Raw genomic sequence first — 14,451 nt, 5'->3', positions numbered from 1 at the left:
TCCATGCACTGAGTGAGGCTGGGAAGAGGGGTGGGAAGATGAGCAGAAGTGCAATTATCTATTAAAGACTGAGGTTTTTTTCAACCAAAAAAACTGGAAAAATATCTCCAGTTGCCTTATGCACTTTATTCTTCATTTTAATTTCAAAACTTCTCTAATATATTACATATTCATAAAGTGCAGCCATCACCATGCATGGAATTGCCCAATGGGTTGAAGAACCAGTTTGGTCCAACACAATTCAGTCCAAATACCTTTCTTTCCCATGCAAATACATATCAGTGCCTTGATACAATCTCTCAGACAGCACTTCTCCTAAAACTGTAATAGGAATGTAGAAGGCATTTCTACATACGGTATGGAAGAGGAGTATTGTGGACATAGGGCCAAAGCACATCAGCTTTTAAATCAATTCCACATAACTAATGTATGCTCACTAGACTGTTTGTGCTTAAACCAGTTCTGTTCAAACAGGTGAACAGACAGAGCCCCATTTGCACAACCTTAGATAGGTAAAAGATTTGTTTAGGAGGTGAATGTTATTTCCAGGCTACGGGGAAGGTGAAATGAATAGGCAATGATATATATTAAGTTGTAGACAATTATTAGACTTGTTAGCTAAGTACAGACAGTCAAAAAGCCCAAGGCTAAATCAATTCAGTTTTTGCAAGTTAGTCTAAGCTGCAGAGATTCAATTTAGAAACAATTGGACAGACATTCACTTTTGATTCAGGAAATGCAGCCACGTGCACAGCCGGAGGAGCCACAGGAGAACCTGAAGCCACCTGGCTGTGCTTGCCTCTCCCTGGCCAATCCGAATCTCCGAATCAGCACCGAATCTCCAATTCTGATTTGGCTGAATCGAGTGAGGACAATGATTCGAATCACTGAATCGAATCACTGTCCTCTGAAGCGGCTGAATCCGAATCGAATACCTCCCTATTCGCACAGGCCTAGTGGTTAGTTTACCATTCCCAATGGTTTGATTTCATTCTCTTCCTGAGATAGTTAAGCAATGCATTCCTCAGCCTCTGACAAGCTGTGTAAAAACAAATGGCCCGGTCTCTCATTGTGGATGGATTCCGAACGAGAGCCTGGCTTAATTAAAGCTTTTGAAAGCTTAAGAGCTAATACACAACCATTAAACTCTAACTACCGACCATTTACTGTCCATCCACTTGTAAAAAAAGCTGTGCAAGCCACTCCAGCTATGAGTGATTTTCTCACCTGGCTAAAACCAGTTCTGCTTCTGTTGCTTCCCTTGCCCTTTAAATGGGACTGACAGCTTTCCTGAGAAAACAGATCTGTAGGGTCACAAGGCTGGTTCCCATGTGATAGGCCAGATACAGTCCACAGAGTTCTGCTGATTTACACCTATGTTGTACAGAGAATAGCAGGTTCAGGAGAAACTAAAATGATTACTATGACTATTGTAGAGACTGGGAAAGCGAGGATTAAACTTCATAGACAACACAGAGGGGCAGTGTTGGGAGCAGGAGCTCTGAGGTCCTCCAGCTCTCAGGTTCTTAGCTCCATTGACCAGACCACATGGCTTCTCAAAGACAGTCATTCAACAACCCTGTGGTTTGTGTCTATATTTAAGCATAACACAAATTAGAGTAGTTCCTTTCCTATTTGCGCAACCAACATCTGCCCAGATTTTTTAAAGGCTATGCTATGTCTGACAGGTAGCTCACTCTCGTCTGCAACAGACAAAGCAGACGTGCAACATGCACAAGTTCAGCCTCTCTGCCAAAGGCCCGCTGACAGTTTTGTAAAAAAATCCATAACTTTATGCCTTATTTCTCAATCATAATCTGCTACATAATGTCACGTTAAGAACTGGGGCTACCTTGCCAATGGAAATATGTTGCTGGCAAATGATAAGTCTCTCTAGACCTGCTCAAGGATTCATAACTGTAACAATATAAGCAAAAAGATCATCAAAATATTCCTTTCTACATTTTTTTCTCTCTTTATTTCTTTTCTTTCCCCCTCGCCCCCCTTAATGCTCCATTAATGTTTAGAAGATTTCACAGTTTTCTCCAAACTCTGGAAGGAATGTAAGTCGATGCTGCTGGTCGCCTTTGAAAACATTTGGAACAAATTATCTCTACTCTTGGAATCTGAATAAAGGAATGTGAACCTCACTGGAGAAATATGAAGTACAGGGTGGGATTCGCAGAAGGTCTGTAGATTTGTTTTTTATATGTACATAAAGGAAAATAAGACTTTGTTGTTGTTGTTTCAGGTTGGAAAATATTTCATAGGAAAACTAAAAGCCAGTCCAGGGAAGTGCTTTTGCCGATGTCCTACCTTCACTCAGCATTGCTAATGCCTGGAAAAGACTCACACCAGCAAATTCATTGCTGATGTAAGTCCGATGATATTGAAGCAGAGATGAACTTGGTCCCTGGATTCCCTTCATCTTGGTATTCTGCACAGTGGTAGCTAAGCACCTTCCTGAGAGCTGGTATTCCCAGTTCAGCCACTACTATATAGTACCATGCCTCAGTTTCTTTCCCAATAAAATGGGGTCATAAGATTTACTTACCACAAAGCAATGCTGTGAAGAATTATTATTTTTTAAACAACGGAGGTTTCTGAAGGGAAGGTGCTAGATAAATTAAGGAGAAGACACTGATTTTCTGATTCAAACTTTCCTATGGGAAGGAGTATTCATATTCAGGATTTTTTTTGGCCTTATTTCACAGAATGGTGCCAAACCACAAAGTTTGGATTCAAATCCTGATATACAATTTCTCTAAATTTATGGAACGAGTTGGGAGCACAGGCTTTGGTTCAGATTCACGTTTAGCATAAATACAATAAAAGCCTAATCGGCCAGTTGTCAAAACTTTTCACACATCATGACCCCAAGCTGAAAACCAAGTCAAAACTTGAACAACTTGAATTTTCTTATGTGAAGCTCAACATCTCCTTGGGCATGTCTAAACAAAACACTTTACTGCATAGTAGACTAATCTACAGTGCAGTTAAGTATCATCACCTGTACATGCTCACCATCTACAATGGAGTAAATACAGGTAGCAAACTAACTGTGTAGTAGATACCATTCAGTAGCACGTGTGTAGATGCTGACTGGAAGCAAATTTGCTCCTAGTCAGCCCCAACACAAGGGGGTCAGAGTAAATGGGGAACTCTTCTGGTCCTGGTGCTGCTCAGCTCTGGGCTCTCCCCAGGAGATGAGCAGTGGATGGGGTAGCTTTCTGCCCCCTTCCTCCTGCACTGCTCAGCTCCAAGCTCTCCACAGGAACCAGAAGCTGAGCAGCACTGGGACCAAGGAGTTCTCTGCTTCCCTGCTGAACTGGGGGCTGGCTGGGAGCTGTCCCTCATCTGGGGCAGCTCCCAGCCAGCCCCTGGCTGAGGAGGGAAATCCTTAAGCAGCTGGGAGCTGGCTGAGAGCTATTTTGCTCCTAGACAGGCCCCAGCTGGGCAGGGAAGCCCTGCTGGCCACAGCACTTCTCACCATGTGTACAGGACTGGGAGAGCTCTGCAGCGGCACCTGTCTCCCAGCCCCCTGCAAATCAGGATCCTTCCCAATGTGCACAGGACCAGGAAACAACTGCTGCTGCATCGAGCAGAGCTCTCTTGTTCCCATGCACATTGGGACTGTGCTCCCTGCCAGCCGGCAGGGCCCAGCAGAGCCTGGAGCTCCCTCTGGCTGCTGCAGGGGCCAGGGAAGGGTAGGACTAGTCCTGTACCGGGCTGCTCCCTTTGGGAGTAGATTTGCTCCTGGCAGGGAGCATGTGTAGATGTGCTGCCAGGAAAGGCTTACTGTGCAGTATTTTACTGTGCAGTAAGTCTTGACAGCATTAATAGCACATGTAGACACACGCCTTGCTGCAAACGGAGGAGGTGAGTGTTTATGCACAAGTATGGGATAGAGGAGGACCTGTCCAAAACAGAAAGGGGAAGGTGCAGACCAACCTACACAAGGGCTGTGGGACATGACTTACATGGACAGGTTGAAAGAACTGGGATGATTTAATCTGGAGAAGAGAAGACTGAGGAGGCATTTGATAACAGCCTTCAAATACTCGAAGGATGGTTATAATGAGGACGGTAGTATCAGAGGATTAAGCAGCAGAGATGCTTTTAAACACTGGCAGGAGTGTGGAAGGGAAAGCATGAGGGGAAAGCAAACAGAGAGAGAGAGAGGGTGCTAGAGAAAGGAGGTGAAGATCACCACATGATGCTGCTAAGACCCCCTCTAAATTGGCCAGTGCCCCCTGCCCACACACACACTTGCTTTGCCCTAGTTACGGTTCTAGATGCTAGGCTATTCTTTGTGGCCGCAGGGCAGAGGAAAAGGGACAATCATATAAAATCACAAAAAGGAAAATGGAGATTGGATATTAGTAAGAACCAGGAGGGAAGTTAAGCATTGGAACAGGTGATCTAGAGAGGTTGTGGGATCTTCATCCTTGGAAGTCTTGAAAATCAGCTTCAATAACTATCTGGCTGTGATGGTTTAGGCAGGGATGATCCTGCCTGGAGCAGGGGGTTGGACTAGATGACCTTCTGACATCCCTTCCAGCCCTGCCTTTCTATGGTTCTGTGATTAAGGTTAATAACTACTCATTCAGTGTTGCAAGCACCGCATCCTTCTCCTTACGAAGCCTTCTCAGTATAAAATGATAAGAAAATCCCATAGATTGCTGCTGGCTGTCAGATGTTTTCTAATTACATCTTTCATTATGGGTAGTGATCAATTCCTACAGGGCTCCATGAAAGCTCCGATAGACTACGATGGGAATTCAATCATCCCCTCTCTTCTGTTGCACTGTACTTTTCTGGGCAAGACTCATTGACTGCTTTCCCCTCATGGAATTTATCAACAGGAGATGAATAGCTCACAAAGGTTTTAAGCAAATATTATCAACTTCGCTAAGCTTCAGATTAGCTTGCAAAACAAAAAGAAAGAGTATTGATCTCCGAGGCCTGTGTCCCCAGTCCCATCTGCTTCTTGACGGTCCTGTAAGATGACTGCCTGTATTAACAGTTGATGTGGATGTTGCATACAAACTGGCAAACAAATAGGGAATGAGAGCATTAAAACAGGACAGCTTTGAATCTGTGCATCAGATCCATTTATTTTAAACAGAAGATGAGATCAAATTTCAACCCCCCCTCCCTTTTTTTTGTTTTTTTTTTTTTGCTGCATAACATTTCAATGAATCTTGCCCTTAAGATGAGAAATCATGGTGGATGCCAAAACTCTGGCAGGTTTGAATCTGTTCACATAAGCCCCATGGGTGTGAACTCCAATTTTGTCCAAAGCTGATTTTGGAATCATTTAAACACAGTGGTTTGACCCCGCTTGCTCTGGTTGTGGGCCTAATTTGAGCACATTATCCTTTATAACATTAAGGTTTTTAAGGTTGTGTTATATATGGAGGGATTTTCAGTTATGAATTGAATGCACTACAACAAGATGCTGTGAGCTTGTCACCCCCATACACTTTGGAGCCTACTACTGTCTTGTCTATAACTCAGCAAACTTGCAGCAAAACAAAGGGGACTATTCTGAAAGAAAGTTAGGTTTGGCTTTAGTTTTGGCTAGGTTTGGCTTTGCTGTTTTATGCAACTAAATATTAAGAGTAATTGAGAGAGTAATGATTGTAAGTTAGAGAAGATGATTTAAGACGGATTTCTGAACAGAAGAAGAGAAAGAATCACTGCTCTGAGCTCCAAATAGATGAGGAAGCTTACTGTACCTGTAATGCTTCCTAGCAAAGGGGCAAAAAGCAGGTCTATAGCAGAGGCAAGGAATAAGGAGGCAGGAAATGGAGAAAGCCAAGGACACAGAACTGGGTGAAGCTACTCCACAAGGAGTTTGGGGAAACAGGAGAAGTGTCCTGCAGCGGATGAAAGGGAAGATGTCGATGGCAGCTGTCGGGGCTGGTATGTTCCTGGAATGTCTCTCCAATCTGTATTTGTACAGACTTAGCCCACTGGGGTCCTGGACTAAGGCCAGGGCTTCTAGGCAATAGCAGCACAGTAATAACACACACGCGAATGTGCTCTACTGAAATGCAGAGAGAAAGGCTTTAGGAGGACCCGAAAAGATGGAAGGGCAAGGGATGAGTGGAAGTCATCAAGATGGGGTTAAATGTCATGGGCGGTGCATACAGTGAGTAAAAGGAAAGGAATTAGAAATTGGAATTGTAACTGGAAGGTAAGATAGGAGCCTCAGGCTGGAACCATCAACCACCCCCCTAAAGGATTTAGGTGCCTGACCTTCACTGTATTTTAATAGGAAGTGGACACCTAGCTCTCTTTTGTGTCTCTGGAAAATTTCCCCTTAATATTTGAAAACCAGACCCTACGCCACCAATCTGCTTCTAACAGGCAAATGCTACAAGAGGTTACACTGATCGAATAAAAAAAAGAAGGCTCTTACCCAACTCATTAGTCTCTAACCATCAGCTCATAGGTTATGAAGCTGGAACCAATCATTGTGATCTCCTACTTTGACTTCATGGGTATAACACAGGCAATAGGACTGGCTCGAGTCCATTCAAGTTTGAACTAGGGCATATTTCCTAGAAAAAAAAACAACCATTCAATCTTGATTTAATGCCTCCTGCTTTAAAGTTTGGACTCATCTCTCGTCAGATTAAAAACTTATCTAAACCACAAATAAAAGAGTCTGTCATTGCTCTTTTGAGGCACAGGAACTGGAAAGTAAAATGCATTTGCTATTTATACCTCTCACATATTGCTACCAACCTGGAAAATGCTGTTAATGACATATGTGTCGTTTGGTAGTTTCTGCTGTTTTGATTCTGTGTTAGACAAAGGAAACATTTGTGGAGAATTTATAAATGATGTGGCAAAGGTGAGCCAAACTACTGTCCAGTTTTTATTATTATTATATATATATATATATATATATAAAAGGTATATACATCTATTCTACCAGCAAGCCATTCATCCATAAATTGATTTGTCTGCAGGAAATATAATTCACTGGTGCATGGTGTCTATAGTTTAGCAAGAACTATTCATCCCTCTCCTACATTGCTTTTTTTGCATCTGAACGATATGGTTTGCTGTTAAGTTTATGTGCATATGTGTTGCAGAAGAGGGAAATCTTTATCTAGAAATCTTCATCTCTGCTGAACACTACCCTTCAGCTAATGAGATTGCTGTCACCTAAATTTTCATTGTTTTAAGAGCAAGTGGCTGCCGACAGTTTCCTTTCAAGCTTGAATGATGAAAGGAAAACACCACACTGCCTCATCTGGCTAGCTTGCTGAGAGCTAATGAGCCTGAAGCTGCACCCATCTTTGCTATACTCGTATGACCTTATGTCTGCTAATGCACAGGGAAGGAGTGAAAAATGTACTGCTTGTTCCCTCCAACAATTCCCTGGGGCCATGCTGAATGTGCCAAACAATTTAGTAAATATATATCAAGTTACTGTGTTGAAACATATTCCAATGTATTGCAGCACACAAATATCTCAATCAAAAGATCATGCTTTATTTTTTGCTTCTATTTCCCCTTGCATTCTACATTTGGAAATTACTTTAACAAAGAAAATGCTTTTGCTGGATCCATTTTAATATCACACAGGAATTCTCATTTAATGCCTTATTGTTCTGCTAGTTTTGCTTGAGGTTTCTGCCAGGTAAATATAGTGTGATAAAAGCTATGCTATTGTAGGTTCGAATACAGCTCTGATTGGTAATAATTGAAAGCAGTTATTAGCATTGGGGATATACTTCAAAAATATTTTCTCTCTCAATGGAAAATTTTAATGCATTCCCTTTAGTTGAATCTGTGCTCCCTTTGTATTTGTTGCCATAAATATTGTAGGAAATCAGCTTTACTTGAGTTTAAGATCAAGTGTTAATTTGAAAACTTTATGCTCAGATATGCCATTTGATATTAACCCTGTACGTGGGATACTTACAGAAACCATTTAATCTGGAGCAGTAATGCCATTAAATGATCGATGTAACTAGCACTGTGAGTGCTGAATATTCACAATGGGTTATTTTTAATGACACAGTACAGCCAGAATTCCTCAATGAAAAATAATTGTTGAATCATTTCAAATAAATTCTCAAAGTTCACACCCTATTAGCAGAAAATTTCTCAAAAGAAAAAAAATGAAATAGATGGGATCATTTACTAATTTTATTTACTCAGTTCTAGGACTTACCACTAATATGGTACAGGTCCTATACTTTGGCTATTCAGTGGCGTTTGAAAATTTTCAAGGGATGGAGAGGGTCCACCACTTCTCTAGGCAGCCTGTTGTGATTCTTGTCCACCCTCAATAGTCAGAAAGTTGCTCCTTATATCCAGCCTAAATTTCCTCTACCGCAGTTTGAGGCTATTGTTTCTAGTGCTGTCTCCTACGGCCACAGAGAGTAGTCCATCTCCATCCTCTCTATAATCAGCGTGTAGGTATTTGAAGACTGTTATCAAATCCTCCCTTTGTTTTCTCTTCCCCAGACTAAATAATCCTAGTTTTTTTCAGTCTTTCCTTGTAAGTCATGCTTTCCAAGTATCTAATTGTTGGCACTCTCTGCTAGACTCTTTCTGATCTGTTCACATCTTTCTTGCAGCATAGGACTCTAAACTGGGCACACTGCTCCAGGTGAAGCCTCGCCAGTTCTGAATAGCACAGAAGGATCACTTCCTTTGATGGCAAGTGACACTCCTATTAACACAACCCAGGATACTTTTTTGCTCATATTCATCTTATGGTCCACTGGAACCTCAAGATCTTTCTCTACAGTACTACAGCCTAGCCAATCATTCTCTAATCTGTATTTGTATATGCAATTATTCTCTCTATCCCAAGTGCAGGTCTTTGCACTTGTCCTTGTTGAATCACTCCCGATTGATTTTGGATCATTTATCCAGTCTACCTAGGTCATTCAGGATCCTTGCACTACCATTCAGGATCCTTGCACTACCTGACTTTGAGCCATCTTTAAATTTGCTAAGTGTATACTCAGTCCCATTGTCCAAATCATTAATGAAGTTGTTAAACATTAATGGACCCAGGACAGACCCTTGGGGAATCCCACTTGATACCTTTTCCCAGCTAGACATTGAGTCAGGATGGCCACAATGATTCTTAGGGCTGTGACAAGAGGTCCATCTCTCAGAGTCATTAGTATGTCTTTAACAGTGGCTGCATAATCAGTATTATGGTTATCAGTAACCATAATAGGACAATCAGTATTGTCCTATCTATGTTTCTCAGGATTAAATACCTGATTTTTTTTAATAGTGTGGTCAAAAGTTCTAAGTGGACCCCGCTTGATTATAGAGGACCAGAAAGGTTACACTCTTAAAAAATACATGATTTAGTTCAGAAGCATTTACAAGCTAATTGGTAACAGATTGTCTCATTTAATATGTCAATCTATGATGTTTACATACCCTTATATTTCATAGTTCACAGAGATGGAAAAGATATATTTGTCCATCCCATTCATCCCCAAAACATAGTTTTCATTCCAGTTTACAAAAATAATAAAAATCCACTTCTTCCCTTGAGAAGCTTCTTGACAATTAAGAGCATTTATTTTTATTATTCGAATTATGGTATTGCCTAAATGCCCTATTCAATATCAGGGACCTCTTCTGGGAGACAATCCTGGCTGCCAAAATGCCTACAATTTAAACAAATAAGGCACAGTGTGAGAGAAAGGAAGTGTTATCATCACCACCTTATGGGGCCCGATGCAGAGAGAGGCTAAGGGCCAGATCCCAAATGAGACTTAAGAAACAAGTTCCCAGAGTGGAATTTGCAATGTTGAGTTGGGCACCTACACCATGAATGGGGAGAGTTAGGCACTTAGAAACGGGATTCACAAGGGCCAGATTGGTGAGAGGGCCATGCCTATAACAGTTAACAGGAACCACTAAAGAGGACGGATGGATATTGGAGTTCTGCCTGTCTCTTGCACCTAGGTATCCATCTATAGCCCTGAGTTAGGCACCTACATAAAACTGGGATTTCCCTTTGGATGCAGATGACTGATTTCCTCTTTTCTTTTAAACTGTGGTGGTGCTGGTACCCGGTTTCCATTTCTCATCTAGGTGGTTAGGTCACTTGCTTAAAAAGTGGCAATGCCCTTGCCAGTTTGGAGGGGTTTGAGCCTACCATTCCCACCTCCCAGGAAAGTGCCCTATCCACTAGGGTATGAACTAGGATGATATAGGTACATGCTCCATCCTGCCTGTTGAAGCTATACCATTGTGTAGGAAGGAATTCAGGATTCATGGGGCCAGTGAGAACAAGCAAGAAGGAACATGACTGTGTAGTCAGTGCTAAAGGACAACCCTGCGAGGGTGGAGTCCTAGATTACAGTCCCTGCTTTCACACGGTTTTTACATTTATCCAAACTGCTCTTTAATGCAAAATGTATAAGAAATCTTGGGACTAGTGACCAGAGCCCAGGGCTCCCCTCTTTCAGGAGACTATTCTACTCATTGGCCTATAAATCTTGCATTCCTAGTGACTTACCTTCAACAGAAAGAATGAAGAGTACTCCGCTATCCCATCCTATATCTTGGTGGGTTCAGAGCCATCTCTAGGGGTGTACAGGGCCTGGGGGCCGGCGGTGGGGACTGCCTGCAGAAACCGGCGCCTGCGTCGGTGGTGGGGCGGAGGGACAGCGACCACCTGTGAAAGCCACCGGTGGCAGGGGGGCCTGTACGGCACTGTCCATGGGACCCCCCAAAGCATAGGGCCTGGGGTGGTTGCTTTGATTTGCTCCTCCAAGGGACAGCCCTGTGTGGGTTTATATTCTCCTGTGAGGAGAGAGGTGTAGGTTTGAATGCTTTCAGGTTGAGAAAGAATATAGACACTGGGTTTGCATTTCCCGAGTGCTCCGATCAAGAGGCATTACTGCCATTTCATCTTCCAGTCATGACTTCGAATGATAGCATCCATAGCTCCTATGCCTGGTGCTGAACTCAAAGATGTCCAATGTGGAATACGCATGCTCAGATCAAATCTACTTGATCAGGCCCTTCAGAGGACATAAACACCAAGGCACCGAATTGATGAATTTCAGATTAACTTAGATGACATCAGAACAAAGACCCTTGGCCTTTCAACCAAGAGGGTGACACCTGTGGGCACAGACACTAGCAGACTTTGAGGGTCCTCAGTAACTTTGCTCCCGCATGTTTAAGCCCTTATATAATACATTTCTGGAGCATGCTCTTGACTACAGACATCTAAAGTACCTAATGGGCAACTGAAGTGGAATTAAGTGGCTTACCCATAACCGCAGACAGTCTATGGCAGAATTAAGAATGGGACACAGATCTTCAGCCCAGCATCTTAGCCACAAAATACTGTTTCCACTGCTATTGTTAGGCAGGATGTTTTTCTGCTGTAGTCAGCCAACCGTTTCCTGTGACATTTGAATGATAGAAGTACTGTATTGTACCTTTGGCACAGGTGCTGTTTTCCCATTGCCTTAAGCCCATCTGAGTTATTATTGCATTGCAGTCGCTCACCTTCTTTAGTTCTTGCTGCATCAGCATTTCCATGTAATAGCTCTTGTATAATTCAATGAATGCTGTTTATAAGCACTGCACTTCTAATAATGGAAGCAATGTTTTCCTCCCTTCATTTTAAACTGCTTCTACTGCAGATGAACACTGGGCATGAAATACAGAAATTAACATTGATTCCGTTCCATTCACCTCTCTACACACATTCCCACATCGCTTTGGTAAACCATCTGCATTAATTGTTATTATGAAACATTTATAGAACGCCATGAGTTTACACAATACTTTACAAACACAGATAAAATTTGGGCCTCGCACCGAGGAATTTACAATCTAGCTGAGACAAGATAAGCAAATGCAGAACAGCAACACATCTGCAATCTAATCAAGACAAGAGACAAAGTCCTGGCTCTAGTTAGGTCAATGGGACTTTTGCCATTGACTTCAATGAGCCTCGGATTTCACCCAAACTGAACAAATACGAGACAAGACAAAACACAAAAGCTTAAGAGAGGACGGTTTGTGAATTACTTGTGTGAGAAAAAGGGTGGCATGGGACAAGTGGGGATGCACGGGGGGAAATGAAGGGCCATGCATGTGAGGACAAGGAGGACAAATTTGACCCAAGAGATCACAAGAAAAAAACTGGTGCTCTGAAGATCTGGTGCCCATGAAAGATCTTTTCTGCTTATTTCACTGGCATTTTTTTCTTAAAATGTTTGGAATTTTCATTACAATGATTTGTAAATGTGTTTTCTACAAACATGAAACTCTAGGCAACGGAGAAGCACAACAACTTCTGACAAGCATTTGTAGCTGTAAATTTTTAACAAAAGAAACCAAACAAACAATTGTTGTAGATCCAGGTGGTTTTGTTTTAAAATCCAAACAGCCAACATTTTGAACAAATCTCGATGTAAATGACACAACCTAGCTATTCACACGCTTTTCCTAAAATGTCAGTCAGGGTGTTTAAACAATTACGGAGTTCGAAGTTTCATAGTTGTTAGGGGCTGGGAGGCACCTTGCAGACCAGAAGAGCCAGGATAGACAGATGGTACTAGAGTGCCCATCAGGGGAAAAGGATCTTCGTTTCTCAGTCACACTTCATTGGACAGTTGAGGGAAGCTGGGCTCAGATTTACCGTAGAAGTTTCCTTGCAGCCCAGATATTACAGCATCCTGCAGATGCAAAGAGTGAGAAAAGACCGTGCCCTACATTCTGGAATGAGCAAGGGGGACGTTTGGCCAATTGGGCTGTCTTTTGGTATAGTGATACAGTACTTACAGTGAAAGTGGTTACAGCATGTCCCTCAGGGCTCTGCTGCCTGTACATGCCAATATTCATGTGTTGGGTAGTTATATTCAGCATGACAAAGAACTCTCTGTTGTACATGAAAGAAAATCTTGTGATGGCCTAACAAAGTCAGGTTCTGACTTAGCCTGTTCTTGAATGGCTTGTCTCCAGTGTCATCAGACAGGTGACGGTAGTATCAGAGTGATGTACCTGGGATGGTCCATAGACAGGATCAGGCAGGTAAGGTGGTTCTTACTGCCAGAGCAAAGTGCATTTGCTAAAAGGTCTGTAAATTACCATCTGAAGAAACAGGATCCTAGGAAATTAGTGCTGGAAAAGACCTCACAAGATCATCTAGTCAAGGTCTCTGCTCAAAGCAAGGTCATCCCTGACTTCAGACTGCTAGGCAGATGTCTGTCTAACCTGCTTTTGAAAACTTCTAGGCATGGCAATTCCAACAACTTCTCTAGGTCTCCTGTTGCCATATTTGACCACCCTCCAGGTCAGAAAGTGCCTCCTAATCTCCAACCTACATTTCCTCTGATGCAGCTTGAGGCCACTGCTCCTAGGCCTATCTCCTTTGGCCGCAGAGAAACAGCCCGTCCCCACCCTCTTTGTAATCACTATTGAGGTATTTGAAGATAAGCCTCACCTCCTCCCCCTAGTCTTTGCTTCTCCAGACTAAATAACCCTAGTTCTGTCAGCCTTTCCTCTTACATATTACTACCCAGGGCTCTTAGTAAAACTACTTATTTTTGTTGGTCCATGCTAGACTTTTCCCAAATGGTCCACATCCTTCTTGAAGTGTGGCGTCCAAAACTGGACATGATCCTCCAGGATCCTCCAGTGCTGACTAGAGTGGAAGAATCACTTTCCTTGATTCGCACATGACACTCCTGTTGATACAACCCAGTATGCTCTTAACTTTTTTTGCAACAAAAGTACACGATTGGTTCATATTCAATTTATGGCCCACTATAAACCCCAGGTCTTTCTCTGCAGTACTACAACCTCACCATGATTGCCCATTTTGTATTTGTACTTGCAATTATTCCACCCCAAGTATAGGACTGTGCTTTTGTCTTTGCAAAATCACGTTTGATTGATTTGGGACAATTTTTCCAGTCTATATCTGGATCATTCTGGATCCTAGACCTGTCCTCCAGAGTCCACCCACCTTGGTGTCAACTGCAAATTTGCTGAGCATGTCATCTGATAATTAGCAGATAATTAGCCTGTGGGTGGTTGAGGTGCTTTCATTTTCCTAATTAAGTTTACATTTAAGTTATAGAATAGTGAAAAGTAGGGCTGAAAGGGGCCTCAGGGGACCATCAAGTCTAACCTCCTACTCAAGGCAGGATCATCCCTATCTAAACAATCTTATACAAATGTTTTTCTAACACAAATGTTTTTCTAACTATTTTTAAGATTGCATAACCAACCCTTTTGCATAATGGCACAGGCACAATGGCTGAGAGCATCCAAGCAGCCTAATTGCAACAGGTAAAGCAGGTGGGGTTAGGGCTCTGTCAATGTTGTGCCAACACAAAGACAAGAAGTAGTTGCTAAAATATATGAGAAGGATCAAAAGAAGAGGGACATGTCCCCCACCACAGAGGAAGGCAAGCCCAC

At 42.4% G+C, this 14,451-nt stretch overlaps 1 protein-coding gene and 1 long non-coding RNA gene across 5 annotated transcripts in view; one reads left to right on the top strand and one right to left on the bottom strand.

The window, feature by feature from the left end:
* Window positions 1-14,451, bottom strand: part of LOC149867973 (uncharacterized) — a 354,972-nt gene that overhangs the window by 179,832 nt on the left and 160,689 nt on the right. The window lies entirely within an intron of this gene.
* The window catches only part of LOC149867974 (uncharacterized), a 128,322-nt gene that overhangs the window by 56,439 nt on the left and 57,432 nt on the right, over window positions 1-14,451 (top strand). Inside the window, exon 5 of one of the 4 annotated variants that reach the window (XR_016441163.1) lies at window positions 2,252-2,912. The exons of 1 other annotated variant lie outside the window; for it this stretch is intronic. Coding sequence is in view for 1 of the 3 variants with exons in the window: in XM_090037727.1 (XP_089893853.1) it covers window positions 2,161-2,188 (28 nt within the window). In the remaining 2 variants the exon portion in view is untranslated. Of the gene's footprint in view, window positions 1-2,027; window positions 2,189-2,251; window positions 2,913-14,451 lie in introns of those variants that run through there. 2 more of the 4 variants (XR_016441162.1, XM_090037727.1) reach the window with 2 other exon arrangements.

Source organism: Crocodylus siamensis, chromosome 3 (assembly GCF_052110815.1).
Source record: "Crocodylus siamensis isolate JL-2025a chromosome 3, ASM5211081v1, whole genome shotgun sequence".
NCBI classification, from domain to species: domain Eukaryota; kingdom Metazoa; phylum Chordata; order Crocodylia; family Crocodylidae; genus Crocodylus; species Crocodylus siamensis.
This window is presented reverse-complemented; position numbering and strand designations above follow the sequence as displayed.